This window comes from Cherax quadricarinatus, chromosome 48 (assembly GCF_038502225.1).
Source record: "Cherax quadricarinatus isolate ZL_2023a chromosome 48, ASM3850222v1, whole genome shotgun sequence".
In the NCBI taxonomy this organism is placed as follows: Eukaryota; Metazoa; Arthropoda; class Malacostraca; order Decapoda; family Parastacidae; genus Cherax; species Cherax quadricarinatus.
In genome coordinates this window covers 29,460,136-29,476,616 of record NC_091339.1, presented here as the reverse complement: position 1 = coordinate 29,476,616, position 16,481 = coordinate 29,460,136, and the positions used below count along the sequence as shown (strand labels likewise).

General features: G+C 42.1%; 1 protein-coding gene across 7 annotated transcripts in view; it reads right to left on the bottom strand.

The window, feature by feature from the left end:
* The window catches only part of Snx16 (sorting nexin 16), a 160,572-nt gene extending 158,900 nt beyond the window's left edge, over nucleotides 1-1,672 (bottom strand). Inside the window, exon 1 of one of the 7 annotated variants that reach the window (XM_070095051.1) lies at nucleotides 1,481-1,672. In XM_070095051.1, coding sequence (XP_069951152.1) covers nucleotides 1,481-1,518 — 38 coding nt within the window. In that variant the 5' untranslated portion in view covers nucleotides 1,519-1,672. Of the gene's footprint in view, nucleotides 1-1,196; nucleotides 1,358-1,433 lie in introns of those variants that run through there. The other 6 variants (XM_070095052.1, XM_070095048.1, XM_070095046.1 and 3 more) reach the window with 6 other exon arrangements.
* Between the last annotated feature and the right edge of the window lie 14,809 nt (nucleotides 1,673-16,481).

Below are 16,481 nucleotides of genomic sequence, written 5' to 3'. Positions count from 1 at the left end.
ATGTAAAAGTGTATTATTATTATAATCAAAAAGAAGCGCCAAACCACAAGGGCTATACAGCGCTGTATGATAAGTGTAATCACCTAAATTTGTATAATGCATTTATGTGTACCTGTACCTAAATAAACTTACTTATGTACTTACTAATGCTGCATAGCTCAATACTACATATGACTTGCAACACTGTGACAACACTACATGACTCACAAGTCTGACTCATGCTACATGACTAAAAACACTTCATGGCTCAATACAAAACTCAAAACACAATTCAAAACATTATGACCCCAATGGAAGGACCCTAAAGGAAATAAGTCACTGACTTTTTTGGGGTTATCCAAGGTAATTTATATATACAGCAAACTATGTATGTTAATTTCATTTATGTGTACCTGTGCCTAAATAAACTTACTTATGAGGACTAGCAACTCTGATGACTCAACACTACTTATTTATTTATTTATTTTATGTCTTTGCAAACAGTACATTGATATTTTGTATTTACAATAGTGGGTTGCAATGCAAAGAAAGCCTCTATTAAGCCGAGGTATTATGGGCCAACTTAACATTACTGGCTTACAGTCTACTTAACACTAAGGAGTATATCATAGTTGTACAGTAGGATAGTAATTATTTCATAGTTGTACAGTAGAATATTAATTATAAATGAATCAAAATTTGAATAATACAAAGATATATTTATATTCGAAAATGCTTTTTGTGAAAACAATGATTCAATTATATTCCTGTCCTCCCCTCAAGGAAGGTTCCTTGATGTTGGTGAGGGGCTCTTGATTTAGGAAATTGGATCTGTGCTCGTTCCCCGAATTAAGCCTGAATGCCTTCCACATCCCCCCCCCCCAGGCGCTGTATAATCCTCCGCGTTTAGCGCTTCCCTTGATTATAATAATAATAATAATTATATTCCTGTCAACAATGGATAAAAGGGTCAATGTGATTGTTTCAGTTATGATGTGGGAGTACATAGGTGAAAAGTGTGTACTGAGTATTTAGAATTTAGTCTAGGGTGATTAAGGGGCTTTTGAGAAGTCTTAAATTGATTTTCAGACTGGGTTACTTTAATATCTTCTGGTAATACAAGACATTAAATATTTACCACTACTTAACCCACAAACTACGTAAATCAAAACTTGCAAAATGACCCACACCACAACACACTGACTCACAATACTCACCTGTGGTGCTAACACTCAAACAAGTTTGTGAACATGATAGTTATCACAGAGTAATGACGTGATCAGATGCTTCCCATCCCATGACTGGTTCACTCCAGCATATTTTAACAATTACGGAAGCCCAGATTGATTAGTATTTTATTTGGCCCTCCGGTTGGAAGTGTTTCTTCCTATGCGATAATTATGTTGAATTAACTATCAAGAAATTAAAAGAATTGTAACAGACGTTTCATTTACCGTAAAATAGTTTAAACTAGAGATTTTTGCACCCCGTATTCATTCACCTACTAAGATGAGTCACACTGTATACAAAGCAGTCCATAATTATCTTAGATAACCAGATGTATAACTTGTGTCACCCTTGTTGCACTGCATAACGTCTCACAATATTCATGGTGACCAATTTTAATTATTTTCTCCTGGGATTCTTATTCTTGTTGGATTAGGGGTTTCTGAAGGCCACCAAAGCTGACGCTTAATGAGACGCAAACCAGTGTAACAGGGAACCCATCACCTCAGTATATTTCCAGTGAAATATCTGGGAATCCCCTTGGACCCTGGAGTTTATTACCTTTGTAACTAGTTCGCCTACCATAACTTTGTGGTCCAGTGCCTGGACTCATTATGTACCTCTGTAATCTTTTGACTGCTGCCCACAAGATGGGTACGGGGTGCATAAAAAATATTAAACTAACCCTTGGACCCCAGCGTGTCAGGTGAATTGATAGGGATTAATGTAGTAAAGAAAGCTAATGCCAGACTAAAGTTCCTCTACAGACATGCACAGTGTCTACTTACTGAAGCTCGCAGGATCCTATGTCTAGCTCTTATACAGTGTCATGTAGATTACTCTTGCTCTTCATGGTACAATGCTTTAACAAAAAGTTTAAATACAGACTACAATCATCCAGAACAAGAGAAAAGACAGAGAGATAAGATTTTGTTCGAATTTTTAACCCCGGAGGGTTAACCACCCATGATAAGATAAGATAAGATAAGATTTCGTTCGGATTTTTAACCCCGGAGAGTTAGCCACCCAGGATAACCCAAGAAAGTCAGTGCGTCATCGAGGACTGTCTAACTTATTTCCATTGGGGTCCTTAATCTTGTCCCCCAGGATGCGACCCACACCAGTCGACTAACACCCAGGTACCTATTTGCTGCTAGGTGAACAGGACAATAGGTGTAAGGAAACGTGTCGGAATTTCCACCCGCCGGGAATCGAACCCGGGCCCTCCGTGTGTGAAGCGGGAGCTTTAGCCACCAGACCACGTCATCGAGGGACTGTTTTATTTTCACTGGGGTCCTCAATCGTGTCCCCCAGGGTGTAATCCACACCAGTCGACTAACACCCAGGTACCCATTTCACTGATGGGGCCATAGACAGCCGGCGTTAAGGAAACACGCCCAATATTTCTACCCTCACCGGGAATCGAACCCGAACTTGACGTGTGAAGCAAGCCACCGGCCACGGGAGCTCCGTGAGATTCATCCTGGACCTCGATCCAAGAGAGCATGTAGGTCAGGATGAATTACAATAACCGGATATGCTGAATGTTGAAGACAAACTAGAGCAAATTAAGTTCAATCACGTTTATAAAATTGCTGGAGTACTGTCCAGAATATTTTCCTGCCAAGTTTGTCAAGGTTGGGAACTAAAACCAGTATAGTACTAGGGGGAGTGAACACAATTTTGTTGTACACAGAGTAGGTGGTCAGGCTTCAAACACCTTTCGTTATATAACAATAAAAGCCTATACCTCGACAACAACCTAAATTTCAGCACCCATATCCAACACATAACAAAAAATGTATCCAAAACGGTGGGGATCCTCTCCAAGATACGATACTACGTACCGCAAACTGCCCTTCTCACACTATACCATTCACTTATATATCCATACCTCACCTATGCTATCTGTGCTTGGGGTTCAACTGCAGCAACACACCTAAAGCCAATAATAACCCAACAGAAAGCCGCAGTAAGAATAATCACTAAATCCCATTCCTGGCAACACCCCCCCCCCCCCACTCTTCATAGATCTAAACTTACTCCCTGTTCAGAACATCCACACTTACTACTGTGCAATCTATATCTACAGGACCTTAAATTCCAATATTAACCTTGACCTAAAATGCTTTCTTGATAGTTGTGACAGGATCCACAGGCATAACACCAGACACAAACATCTCTATGACATTCCCCGTGTTCGACTAAACCTTTACAAAAATTCAATGTATTTCAAAGGACCTAAAATCTGGAACACCCTACCTGAAAACTCTAGAGCTGCAGACACATTCATCACTTTCAAAACTACAGCTAGAAAACATCTTATCTCCCTGATCCACCCCGACAACTAACTACATGATAACCACCTGGTGGTTCAAAATTACACTCACTCACCCACTGACTATAAACCCAGAAATATTAATCTTAATCTTAAAATAATAAATCCTAACTAGTCATAAGTTTGCCTTTGATACTTAAATATAGACACCTTGTATTGTGCCAAAAAAAAAAGCATTCACATTGCTAAACTCACAAAATATGATGTAGTCACTTAGCCTTAATACTATAATCTGTAAGGATTTAATGTTAAGAATAAATCTAAGTCTGCTCGAAATGCCTAGCCATGCTAGGTGTCCTAGTGGCCCCCTCTGTAATTAGCATTTTATAACATGTAAACCACAAAATACCCAAAACCTGTAAACCCCACATTGTAACCATGATAGAGAATAAACTTGAATTGGATTGAATTGAATAATGGAATGTGTCTTGAGCAGATCTCAAGAACCACAGAATTCATTTTTTCAAGGCAGATGTTCGGGTCCGTGTTGTTTAGGATATCTTCCCAGCTTGTTTCATTTAGGACATGGTTTACTTGATCCCATTGTATGTTTATGTTATTGAAAATGAATTTCGTGAAGAGACCTTCAAGTCCTTCATGACTGCTCACATTTTGCTGGTCCGGAACCCTGTGCATACATGTCTGTATCTCTATTATGTTGTGATCTGAGTGAATTGTCTTTGATACAGTTATATTACGTATCAGACCATCATTGTTAGTGAAGATGAGGTCCAGCATATTTTCTAGTCTTGTAGGCCCTACAATTTGCTGGTTTAAGGTGATTTTGTTGCAGAGATTTAATAGTTCTTGTGTGTGTGTGAATTTTCATCTAAGCTGCATCCCGGGGTGATCTCTGCTAAAACATTGTTTGCTATACTCCTCCATTTTAGGTGTCTCAGGTTGAAATCTCATAGTAGTAAGATGTTTGGGGCAGGAGTTGGGAGATTTTCCAGATAGTGGTCAATTTTTTCAAGCTGCTCCTGGAATTGCTGGGAAGTTGCATCTGGAGGCTTGTATACTACCACAATGACAAGGTTTTGGTTTTCGATCTTTACCGCCAAAACTTTCAACTACATCATTTGAGGTGTTTAGTAGTTCTGTGCAAATGAGCGACTCTGTGACATACAGGCCAACCATCCCCCTTGTTGCCTGTTTAGTCTGTCGCATCGGAATAGGTTATAACCTGGGATCCATATTTCGTTGTCATAATGATCCTTTATGTGGGTTCTGAATGCTGCAAACATTGCATTTGACTCCGTGAACAGTCCTTTGATGCAAGGAATTTTGTTGTTTTTTGACGGCTTTAGACCCTGTATGTTTGCAAAGACAAATGTCGTTTTGGTGTAATTTAGGGGGGTTTTATTTGCTGGCACTAATATCTGTTGTTCTGGGGTAGAGGCCAATGTCCGTGCCTCTGCTCCAGAAGTGTTTTCAGGTGGTGTGGGATTATTGTCATTTCTTGCCAGTCTTTTTTTTCCTTCTGGCCCTAAAAAACCTAACCCTGGTGAGGTTGTGGCTCCTCTTTTTTGTTTCCCATAGTCTGGCTGGTCTGCGTCTTCTAGTCCCCTTTAGATGATGTGCCTGGCAGTATGCGTTGTAGCATTTTCTTTCATGGATTGATGAGTGACACATTTCTGGGTGAAATAAGTTGCAAGAAGGGAAGTTGCACTCTCCTGTTGTCATGTGGGTGCGGCATTTTTTGGGATGGTCAAAGGTTCATGTCCCACTTGTTTTACCAGATATACCGTGCCTGCAGATACCCAAGGCATAGTATTTACATAGACTGTACTTCTGTTTGCTAGGATTTATTGTACCTGCGTTCACTGCTGGTACATTTATTTTCCCTGTTTCCTCAATATCTTTTACCTATGTACGGACATCAGTGCTTCCACCAGGTTTTGCTGGTAGTGTGTCGACACTATTCCCTGAGGCCTCATTCCATTTTGATCCGTCTCCAGCAGTATCTCTATTTTGAACCTCTGTGGACCGAATAAGGTTGTCTTCAGTGTCCTTCAGGACAACACTAGTACCCTCACGAGCTCTATCTTCTAAGACATCACTAGGACCCTCTGGAGCACTGTCATCCAGGGCAGCACTAGCACCCTGAAGAGTACTTTCCTCCCGGACAACACTAGCACCATCAGCACTGTCCTCCAGGACAGCACTACCCCCCTCAGGAGCACTTGATAAGCACGGAGTTCCACGAGTCTGAGCCTGGGGCAGACTGTACATAAACTGTGTACATAAACTACATGAAGTAACTGTACAATATGAAATGACTAATATTTCTTTCTAGCGATGTAACAATGCCCAGTGAGGTCTGGCAAAGACCTGGAGTTTACCTGGAGTTTACCTGGAGAGAGTTCCGGGGGTCAACGCCCCCGCGGCCCGGTCTGAGACCAGGCCTCCTGGTGGATCAGAGCCTGATCAACCAGGCTGTTGCTGCTGGCTGCACGCAAACCAACATACGAGCTACAGCCCGGCTGATCCGGAACCGACTTTAGGTGCTTGTCCAGTGCCAGCTTGAAGACTGCCAGGGGTCTGTTGGTAATCCCCCTTATGTGTGCTGGGAGGCAGTTGAACAGTCTCGGGCCCCTGACACTTATTGTATGGTCTCTTAACGTGCTAGTGACACCCCTGCTTTTCATTGGGGGGATGGTGCATCGTCTGCCAAGTCTTTTGCTTTCGTAATGAGTGATTTTCGTGTGCAAGTTCGGTACTAGTCCCTCTAGGATTTTCCAGGTGTATATAATCATGTATCTCTCCCTCCTGCGTTCCAGGGAATACAGGTTTAGGAACCTCAAGCGCTCCCAATAATTGAGGTGTTTTATCTCCGTTATGCGCGCCGTGAAAGTTCTCTGTACATTTTCTAGGTCGGCAATTTCACCTGCCTTGAAAGGTGCTGTTAGTGTGCAGCAATATTCCAGCCTAGATAGAACAAGTGACCTGAAGAGTGTCATCATGGGCTTGGCTTCCCTAGTTTTGAAGGTTCTCATTATCCATCCTGTCATTTTTCTAGCAGATGCGATTGATACAATGTTATGGTCCTTGAAGGTGAGATCCTCCGACATGATCACTCCCAGGTCTTTGACGTTGGTGTTTCGCTCTATTTTGTGGCCAGAATTTGTTTTGTACTCTGATGACGATTTAATTTCCTCATGTTTACCATATCTGAGTAATTGAAATTTCTCATCGTTGAACTTCATATTGTTTTCTGCAGCCCACTGAAAGATTTGGTTGATGTCTGCCTGGAGCTTTGCAGTGTCTGCAATGGAAGACACTGTCATGCAGATTCGGGTGTCATCTGCAAAGGAAGACACGGTGCTGTGGCTGACATCCTTGTCTATGTCGGATATAAGGATGAGGAACAAGATGGGAGCGAGTACTGTGCCTTGTGGAACAGAGCTTTTCACCGTAGCTGCCTCGGACTTTACTCTGTTGACGACTACTCTCTGTGTTCTGTTAGTGAGGAAATTATAGATCCATCGACCGACTTTTCCTGTTATTCCTTTAGCACGCATTTTGTGCGCTATTACGCCATGGTCACACTTGTCAAAGGCTTTTGCAAAGTCTGTATATATTACATCTGCATTCTTTTTGTCTTCTAGTGCATTTAGGACCTTGTCATAGTGGTCCAATAGTTGAGACAGACAGGAGCGACCTGTTCTAAACCCATGTTGCCCTGGGTTGTGTAACTGATGGGTTTCTAGATGCGTGGTGATCTTGCTTCTTAGGACCCTTTCAAAGATTTTTATGATATGGGATGTTAGTGCTATTGGCCTGTAGTTCTTTGCTGTTGCTTTACTGCCCCCTTTGTGGAGTGGGGCTATGTCTGTTGTTTTTAGTAACTGTGGGACGACCCCCGTGTCCATGCTCCCTCTCCATAGGATGGAAAAGGCTCGTGATAGGGGCTTCTTGCAGTTCTTGATGAACACAGAGTTCCATGAGTCTGGCCCTGGGGCAGAGTGCATGGGCATGTCATTTATCGCCTGTTCGAAGTCATTTGGCGTCAGGATAACATCGGATAGGCTTGTGTTAATCAAATTTTGTGGCTCTCTCATAAAAAATTCATTTTGATCTTCGACTCTCAGTCTGGTTAGCGGCTTGCTAAAAACTGAGTCATATTGGGACTTGAGTAGCTCACTCATTTCCTTGCTGTCATCTGTGTAGGACCCATCTTGTTTAAGTAGGGGCCCAATACTGGACGTTGTTCTCGATTTTGATTTGGCATAGGAGAAGAAATACTTTGGGTTTCTTTCGATTTCATTTATGGCTTTTAGTTCTTCCCGCGATTCCTGACTCCTAAAGGATTCTTTTAGCTTAAGTTCGATGCTTGCTATTTCTCTGACCAGTGTCTCCCTGCGCATTTCAGATATATTGACCTCTTTTAGCCGCTCTGTTATTCTTTTCCGTCGCCTGTAAAGGGAGCGCCTGTCTCTTTCTATTTTACATCTACTCCTCCTTTTTCTTAGAGGAATAAGCCTTGTGCATACATCGAGTGCCACCGAGTTAATCTGTTCTAGGCATAAGTTTGGGTCTGTGTTGCTTAGTATATCTTCCCAGCTTATATCGGTTAGGACTTGGTTTACTTGGTCCCACTTTATGTTTTTGTTATTGAAGTTGAATTTGGTGAATGCTCCCTCGTGACTAGTCTCATTTTGTCGGTCTGGGGCTCCACGCATACATGTCTGAACCTCAATTATGTTGTGATCTGAGTATATTGTTTTTGATATGGTGACATTTCTTATCAGATCATCATTGTTAGTGAATATGAGGTCTAGTGTATTCTCCAGTCTAGTAGGCTCTATTATTTGCTGGTTTAAATTGAATTTTGTGCAGAGATTTAAAAGCTCGTGTGAGTGTGAGTTTTCATCAGAGCTGCCTCCTGGTGTTATTTCTGCAACAATATTATTTGCTATATTCCTCCATTTTAGGTGCCTTAAGTTGAAATCCCCCAGGAGCAAGATGTTGGGTGCAGGAGCTGGAAGATTTTCCAGACAGTGGTCAATTTTTAACAGCTGTTCCTGGAATTGCTGGGAAGTTGCATCCGGAGGCTTGTAGACTACCACAATGACTAGGTTTTGGTTCTCGACCTTTACTGCTAAAACTTCCACTACGTCATTTGAGGCATTAAGCAGTTCTGTGCAAACAAGTGACTCTGCAATGTACAGGCCAACCCCCCCCTTTAATTCTTTTTTTTTTTTTGCGTTATCGCGCTCACAGGATGAATATGCGTACTCACCGAGTTGAGGTTGCAGGGGTCGAGTCCTAGCTCCTGGCCCCGCCTCTTCACTGGTCGCTACTAGGTCACTCTCCCTGAACCATGAACTTTATCATACCTCTGCTTAAAGCTATGAATGGATCCTGCCTCCACTACATCGCTTCCCAAACTATTCCACTTCCTGACTACTCTATGGCTGAAGAAATACTTCCAAACATCCCTGTGAGTCAGCTGTGTCTTCAACTTCCAACTGTGTCCCTTTGTTGCTGTGTCCCATCTCCGGAACTTCCTGTCTTTGTCCACCTTGTCAATTCCTCTCAGTATTTTGTATGTCGTTATCATGCCGCAGCAAGCAACAACAAGGCTGCTCCTATATCTTGCCGTCCCCTGGGCCTATCCGAACTCCAGTGATGGCCAAATTTGCAAGTACTGCTGCAACAACATGCAAGGAACCTATAGTGACATAAAAACTGACGGTGACGACAACGAAATGGACTAAATATGACAAAAGAGGGACCGGCATTCAAGTACCAGACCTGCTGCCAGACGTGAACCAGACATGACACGTTTTCCACTACAATGAAATAACTGACTTACCACCCTTTATATACAAAAAAGCGTCACAAGTACTATCACCAATCATTGCAACACTCTTTAACAAATCCATTGAATCCTCCACCTTCCCTACAGTTCTCAAAATAGCAAGGGTCACCCCGATTCATAAAGGAGACCAAACAGAGTTGAATAACTATAGGCCAATATCCAATTTACACCCTCTCTCAAAAATCTTCGAAAAATTAATTCATAAACGAATCTACTACTACCTCATCTCCCATAACATTCTCAACCCCTGCCAATTTGGATTCAGGCCTAATAAAAATACTAATGATGCTATTATACACATGCTAGAACATATATACACTGCAATAGAGAAAAAAGAAGTCCCACTGGGGATCTTCATTGACTTACGTAAAGCTTTTGATACAGTTGACCATGACTTGCTCCACGTAAAATTGTCACACTATGGTATCAGAGGGCACTCCCTCAAGTCTTACCTCAGCAACAGAAGCCAATATGTGTACGCAAATGGGGCAAGCTCTTCCGCACAACCAATTACAGTTGGTGTCCCACCGGGAAGTGTCCTTGGCCCTCTTCTCTTTCTCCTATACATAAATGACCTACCAAATGCTTCGCAATTACTCAAACCCACACTTTTTGCATATGACACCACATACGTCTTCTCTCACCCGAGCCCAGTCACGCTAGTCAATACTGTAAACACCGAATTACAGAAAATATCTACCTGGATGAGGACTAACAAACTTACATTAAACATTGACAAAACCTACTTCATTCAGTTTGGTAGCAGAGCTACAGATGTACCTCTTAACATAACGATAAATGGATCACCTATCACAAAGCTAACAGAGGGAAAATTCTTAGGAATCCACCTCGATAATAGACTCAAATTTCATACACATATACAACAAATTTCTAAGAAAATTTCCAAGACTGTAGGCATACTATCGAAGATACGGTACTATGTTCCACAGTCAGCCCTCCTGGCCCTTTATCACTCTCTTATTTACCCCTGTCTCACCTATGGAATTTGTGCATGGGGCTCAACAACAACTAACCATCTCAGACCACTAATTACCCACCAAAAGGCTGCAGTTAGAATGATAACAAATTCTCACTACAGGCAGCACACTCCACCAATATTCAAAACACTCAACCTACTCACCATACAAAACATCCATACTTATTATTGCACTTATTACATACATAGAACACTTAACTCTGATATTAACCCTCCCCTCAAACATCTCCTTGCCAACCTCAACAGAACACATGACCATAATACAAGGCACAGATCACTCTTTGATGTTCCTCGTGTCCATCTCACGCTATGCAAAAACTCAATGCACATAAAAGGCCCTAAAATCTGGAATTCATTACCTGTAAATATAAAAGAAACACTACCTGTTTATAAATTCAAGTCTCTTCTCAAAGTTCACTTACTCACTCAAAACCAAATAAATACTGAATAACTGAACCTTATAAATTGTATATCCTAAATGTTACTCACAATTATATCACACAAATGTTAAACCTAACTTTGTTATTTTTTTTTTCAAATACACTACCTGAATGAACAGCAATGCATGCAACCATATGACCTGTCTTTCTAATACTCATTTGTATTTTATAGTTATCTGTTTACAGTAATGTCTTATCACTGATTTCATCATTGCTCAGTTAATCTTAAGTTAATTTTAAGCCAGCCCGTAATGCTATGCATAGTATAAGTGGCTTTGGCATGCTGCTCTTATCTGTATTTTTTTGTACCTCTGTATGTATGCTAAAATTTATAAATAAATAAATAAATAAATAAATAAATATCAACTGCACCAGTGTTTAACGGGAAGACAACATAGCAGAAAACCTGATCAACTAAATCTCCAAGGAAATGACAGGTCTGTAGGACTTTTTTCTTCAGTGCCAAACGAGGGAAAGAATTGAGCATTTAAACATGGCTGACCGGCATCCAAACAGCCGCTACTGCCAGACGTACAACTAGCGAAGTGAAATTCTCATCTTTACTGACGTTCATCTGTTGACAGTAGCATCATATCTGTACCACCATCATATCACCTGTACCAGTGCTAACGAGAGGGAAACACAGGATACATCGTCAAATCAACAGTACAAAACTCCAAGGTTATAGGTCGGATATCCCTCAGTGCCAGGCGTGAGAAAGAAGTTAATAGTTAAACAGTCAAGGTTAATGTTTTAGTAGCTGACCTATATTCAGCTGACCAGTGTACAGTGAGAGAATCATAGCAGAAAACGCCAAATATATCTATAAACTCAAGGAAAGTCAGGTTGTAGGTGGCGACAGTGGCGTTACTCCCCTCAGTGTTTTAAAAATGGCTGAGACAGCAGAACAGGTCAGGCAGTCAACAACATGCTTTGAGAAGATACCAGAGCAGCGAACGGACATCCCAGTGCATCGTTTCAGCGTAAATAGTTGAAGTGTTGTGCAGTTTTAATAGGGTTTGGTGTTGTAGAGTCAGGACCAGTCAGCGCCTCCCCCCCTCTCCGCTGGGGGGGAGGGGGAGGGCGTGTGTAGTAAACAGTGACCCTCTCATAACGCCTCACCCCTGCCCGACTCCCCCACCTCACCCACCCAACTCCCAGCGCCACCCCATCTGTAGAGGGTACTTCTCCTTAGTTAAGTTTAATATGTTTATTATGCACCCCATACCCATCCTGTGGGCGGTAGTCAAAAGATTACAGAGGTACATAATGGGTCCAGGGACTGGGCCTCAAAGTTTTGATAGCTGAGCAAGTTACAGAGGTAATGAATTCACAATTTACAAAGGTAATGAACTCACAATTTACAAGGGTAATGAGCTCCAGGTAGGTCTAGTCACAATCATGACAAGTTACAAAGGTATTTACAGATTACAGAGGTACACATTGGGTCCAGGGACCGGGCTCCAAAGTTTTGATGGCTGAACTAGGTACAAGGTAATGAACTCACAAGTTACAAAGGTAATGAACTCACAAGTTACAAAGGTAATGAATACTGTAAGAATGGTTACTTACGTTTATACATGGCTGCAATCATGAACAAATTTTAGAGTAATGAGCAATTCACACTTCCACACCCGGTCACAACTGTAGTGAGTTATTGGTGCAAATGTTGATTGCTGAGTCTCTCTCTCTCTCACACACACACACACACACACACACATACAAATTCATACACACACACATAAACACACACACACACACACACACACACACACACACACACACACACACACACACACACACACACACACACACACACACACACACATACACAAACTCATACACACACACGCACACACACTCATACACACACACACTCATACACACACACGCACACAAACTCATACACACACACACTCATACACACACACACACTCCTGGTGGCTAAAGCTCCCGCTTCACACACGGAGGGCCCGGGTTCGATTCCCGGCGGGTGGAAACATTCCGACACGTTTCCTTACACCTGTTGTCCTGTTCACCTAGCAGCAAATAGGTACCTGGGTGTTAGTCGACTGGTGTGGGTCGCATCCTGGGGGACAAGATTAAGGACCCCAATGGAAATAAGTTAGACAGTCCTCGATGACGCACTGACTTTCTTAATAAGCAGAGGTATGATAAAGCTCACGGCTCGGGGAGAGTGACCTAGTAGCGATCAGTGAAGAGGCGGGGCCAGGAGCTCGGACTCGACCCCCGCAACCTCAACTAGGTGAGTACAACTAGGTGAGTACACACACACACACACACATACACACACTCACACACTCATACACATACACACAAACACACACACACACACACACACACACACACACACACACACACACACACACACACACACACACACACACACATGCACATATGTGGCAATGCTTTACAGCTAGCAAAGTCAGGGTATTTCTCCAGAATGGTCTGTAATATACCACTGTGGATAAAATACTTAGCCATTTCTTGAACACTTCTGAGTGAGTTGTTTCTAAATTCATTAATTTTATCGCACTCCAGTACATAATGACGCAGGGTGTGACAATAATCCATCTGGCAAAGTTTACATTTCGTTTGGTCTACATCTGGTGGTGGTGATTTAACCTGCCAAAGATACTTGTAACCCAGCCGGAGCCGGGCGGTAGTGACATCCAAGAGTCTGCTTATTTTGTTGGATGCACCATAGACATGTGGCTAAGTATTTTATCCACAGTGGTATATTACAGACCATTCTGGAGAAATACCCTGACTTTGCTAGCTGTAAATAAAGCATTACCACATATGTGCATGTGTGTGTGTGTGTGTGTATGTGTGTGTGTGTGTGTGTGTGTGTGTGTGTGTGTGTGTGTGTGTGTGTGTGTGTGTGTGTGTGTGTGTGTGTGTGTGTGTGTGTGTGTGTGTGTGTGTGTGTGTGTGTGTGTGTGTGTGTGTGTGTTTGTGTGTATGTGTGTGAGTGTGTGTGAGTGTGTGAGTGTGATTGTTATAGGAATGCAGTTAGAAGCCTGAGTAGATCTATAACCCACTATGATAACATGAACGTAGATAAGTATGTTTATGGAGCAACTTGCAATGTGAACAGACTGACTGATGTTGTAGTGGCCAGGCTTAGGCTTGGTTACAAGTACTTCAGGCAGTTTGGGAGACACACATATGATGATCAAACTAAATGTAAATTATGTGATCAGGCATATGGTCACTCTCTTGAACACTATGTGCTTAATTGTCCACTTATTGAGGAATACAGAGACAGACAGTATAATAACCTATGTGACATGTCAAGATATCTTATTAATGAAAATAAGATACCAGATATACTAAGCAAATTTCCTAAATTTGCTTGTAACAGATAAGTGAACTATAGATATATAGATATAAATCTATATGTATTCCTGTTAACCCTTTGGGGCCTAGTTCCTAGGCCTTTTGTGTATCCATATGCTCTCGCGCTACCGTCCACAGGATGGATATGGGGTGCACAATAAACTAGCCACTTCGGTGGCAAAATCTAATCAAAGACCTGGGAGTGATCATGTCGGAGGATCTCACCTTCAAGGACCATAACATTGTATCAATCACATCTGCTAGAAAAATGACAGGATGGATAATGAGGACCTTCAAAACTAGGGAGGCCAAGCCCATGATGACACTCTTCAGGTCACTTGTTCTATCTAGGCTGGAATATTGCTGCACACTAACAGCACCTTTCAAGGCAGGTGAAATTGCCGACCTATAAAATGTACAGAGAACTTTCACGGCGCGCATAACGGAGATAAAACACCTCAATTACTGGGAGCGCTTGAGGTTCCTAAACCTGTATTCCCTGGAACGCAGGAGGGAGAGATACATGATTATATACACCTGGAAAATCCTAGAGGGACTAGTACCGAACTTGTACACGAAAATCACTCACTACGAAAGCAAAAGACTTGGCAGACGATGCACCATCCCCCCAATGAAAAGCAGGGGTGTCACTAGCACGTTAAGAGACCATACAATAAGTGTCAGGGGCCCGAGACTGTTCAACTGCCTCCCAGCACACATAAGGGGGATTACCAACAGACCCCTGGCAGTCTTCAAGCTGGCACTGGACAAGCACCTAAAGTCAGTTCCTGATCAGCCGGGCCGTGGCTCGTACGTTAGTTTGCGTGCAGCCAGCAGCAACAGCCTGGTTGATCAGGCTCTGATCCACCAGGAGGCCTGGTCACAGACCGGGCCGCGGGGGCGTTGACCCCCGGAACTCTCTCCAGGTCTCCAGGTAATTGTGCAGAGGCAAAACAGACAGATAAATGACGGTGATAATGACGGTCTAGTAGCTAGGAATGATAACCTTAACTCCATATGTAATGCATACATAGGTCAATGTGAGACAATACAGCCATTATTATCTCAAACACTACCAAACAGGTGCATACACTGTACTAAAGTACGCATGAAAAACAGAAAAGGCACCTTATGTAAAATGTGTAAGGGGTGGGTGCATGATGGATGTATGTACAATTATAGCAACGGTGCCAGAATTCATTTTGTGTGTAACAAATGCACTTTGGCACAGTTACCCTTTAGCAGTGATGACACTGATTTACCTAATTTTAATACAAATGACCCATTGCCATATATTGATGATTATGATTGTTTTATGAAAACAGGCCTTCACTTTATTCATGTCAATGCAAGATCACTTCTTCCTAAATTGGCAGAGATTAGGATTCTAGCTAACAAAATTAGGGCGGCAGTTATAACCATCTCTGAATCTTGGTTGGATGATACGGTGACTGACGACGAGGTCAAAATAGATGGTTACAATATAAAACGCTTAGATAGGAACAGAAAGGGTGGTGGAGTATGTGCCTACATTAGAAATGACTTAGCTTACAACCCAAGACCTGATTTAAATAACAATAAACTGGAGATTCTATGGTTTGAAGTGCTGCTTCCTAAGACCAAACCCATCTTAGTAGGAACTACTTACCGCCCTCCTACCCAGGACCAGTTCTTAGAAGACTTTTCCAGAGTCTTGTCCGGAGTTGAAAACAATTGCGAGACAATAATACTGGGCGACTTCAATATCTGTTTTCAGCAGCAAAATAACGGGCTATGCAAAGGTATTAGCAAATTCTAGGATTAAATAGTTACACTCAACTAATTAATACTCCAACCCGGATCACACAGTTCTCAGCCACCCTAATTGACCACATACTTTGTAACCGCTCTGAGAACATTAGTCAGTCAGGCGTCATTACCACAGGTCTTAGTGATCATTTCATCATTTACTGCACCAGGAAAATCACTAGGGATAGGATAGGCCTACACAGGACAATAAAAATGAGGTCAACTAGAAACTACAGTAAAGAAACACTGGTAAATAAGCTACACAATTGTGACTGGACAGAGATAACAAGTTGCACGGACGTAAACGATGCCTGGGAAAAATTCAAAACAATGTTCACTACCATCCTTAATAATATTGCACCAGTTAAAGAGGTTAGGATTAAACGAAGAACTGAACCCTGGATGAATACTGAGATATTAGATAATATGAAATTCAGAGACCAGCTGCTAAAAAGATTTAAAGCAAACAGACAGGATATTGCAGCACTAAATGAATTCCAAAGGGTGAGGAACAGAGTACAGAGA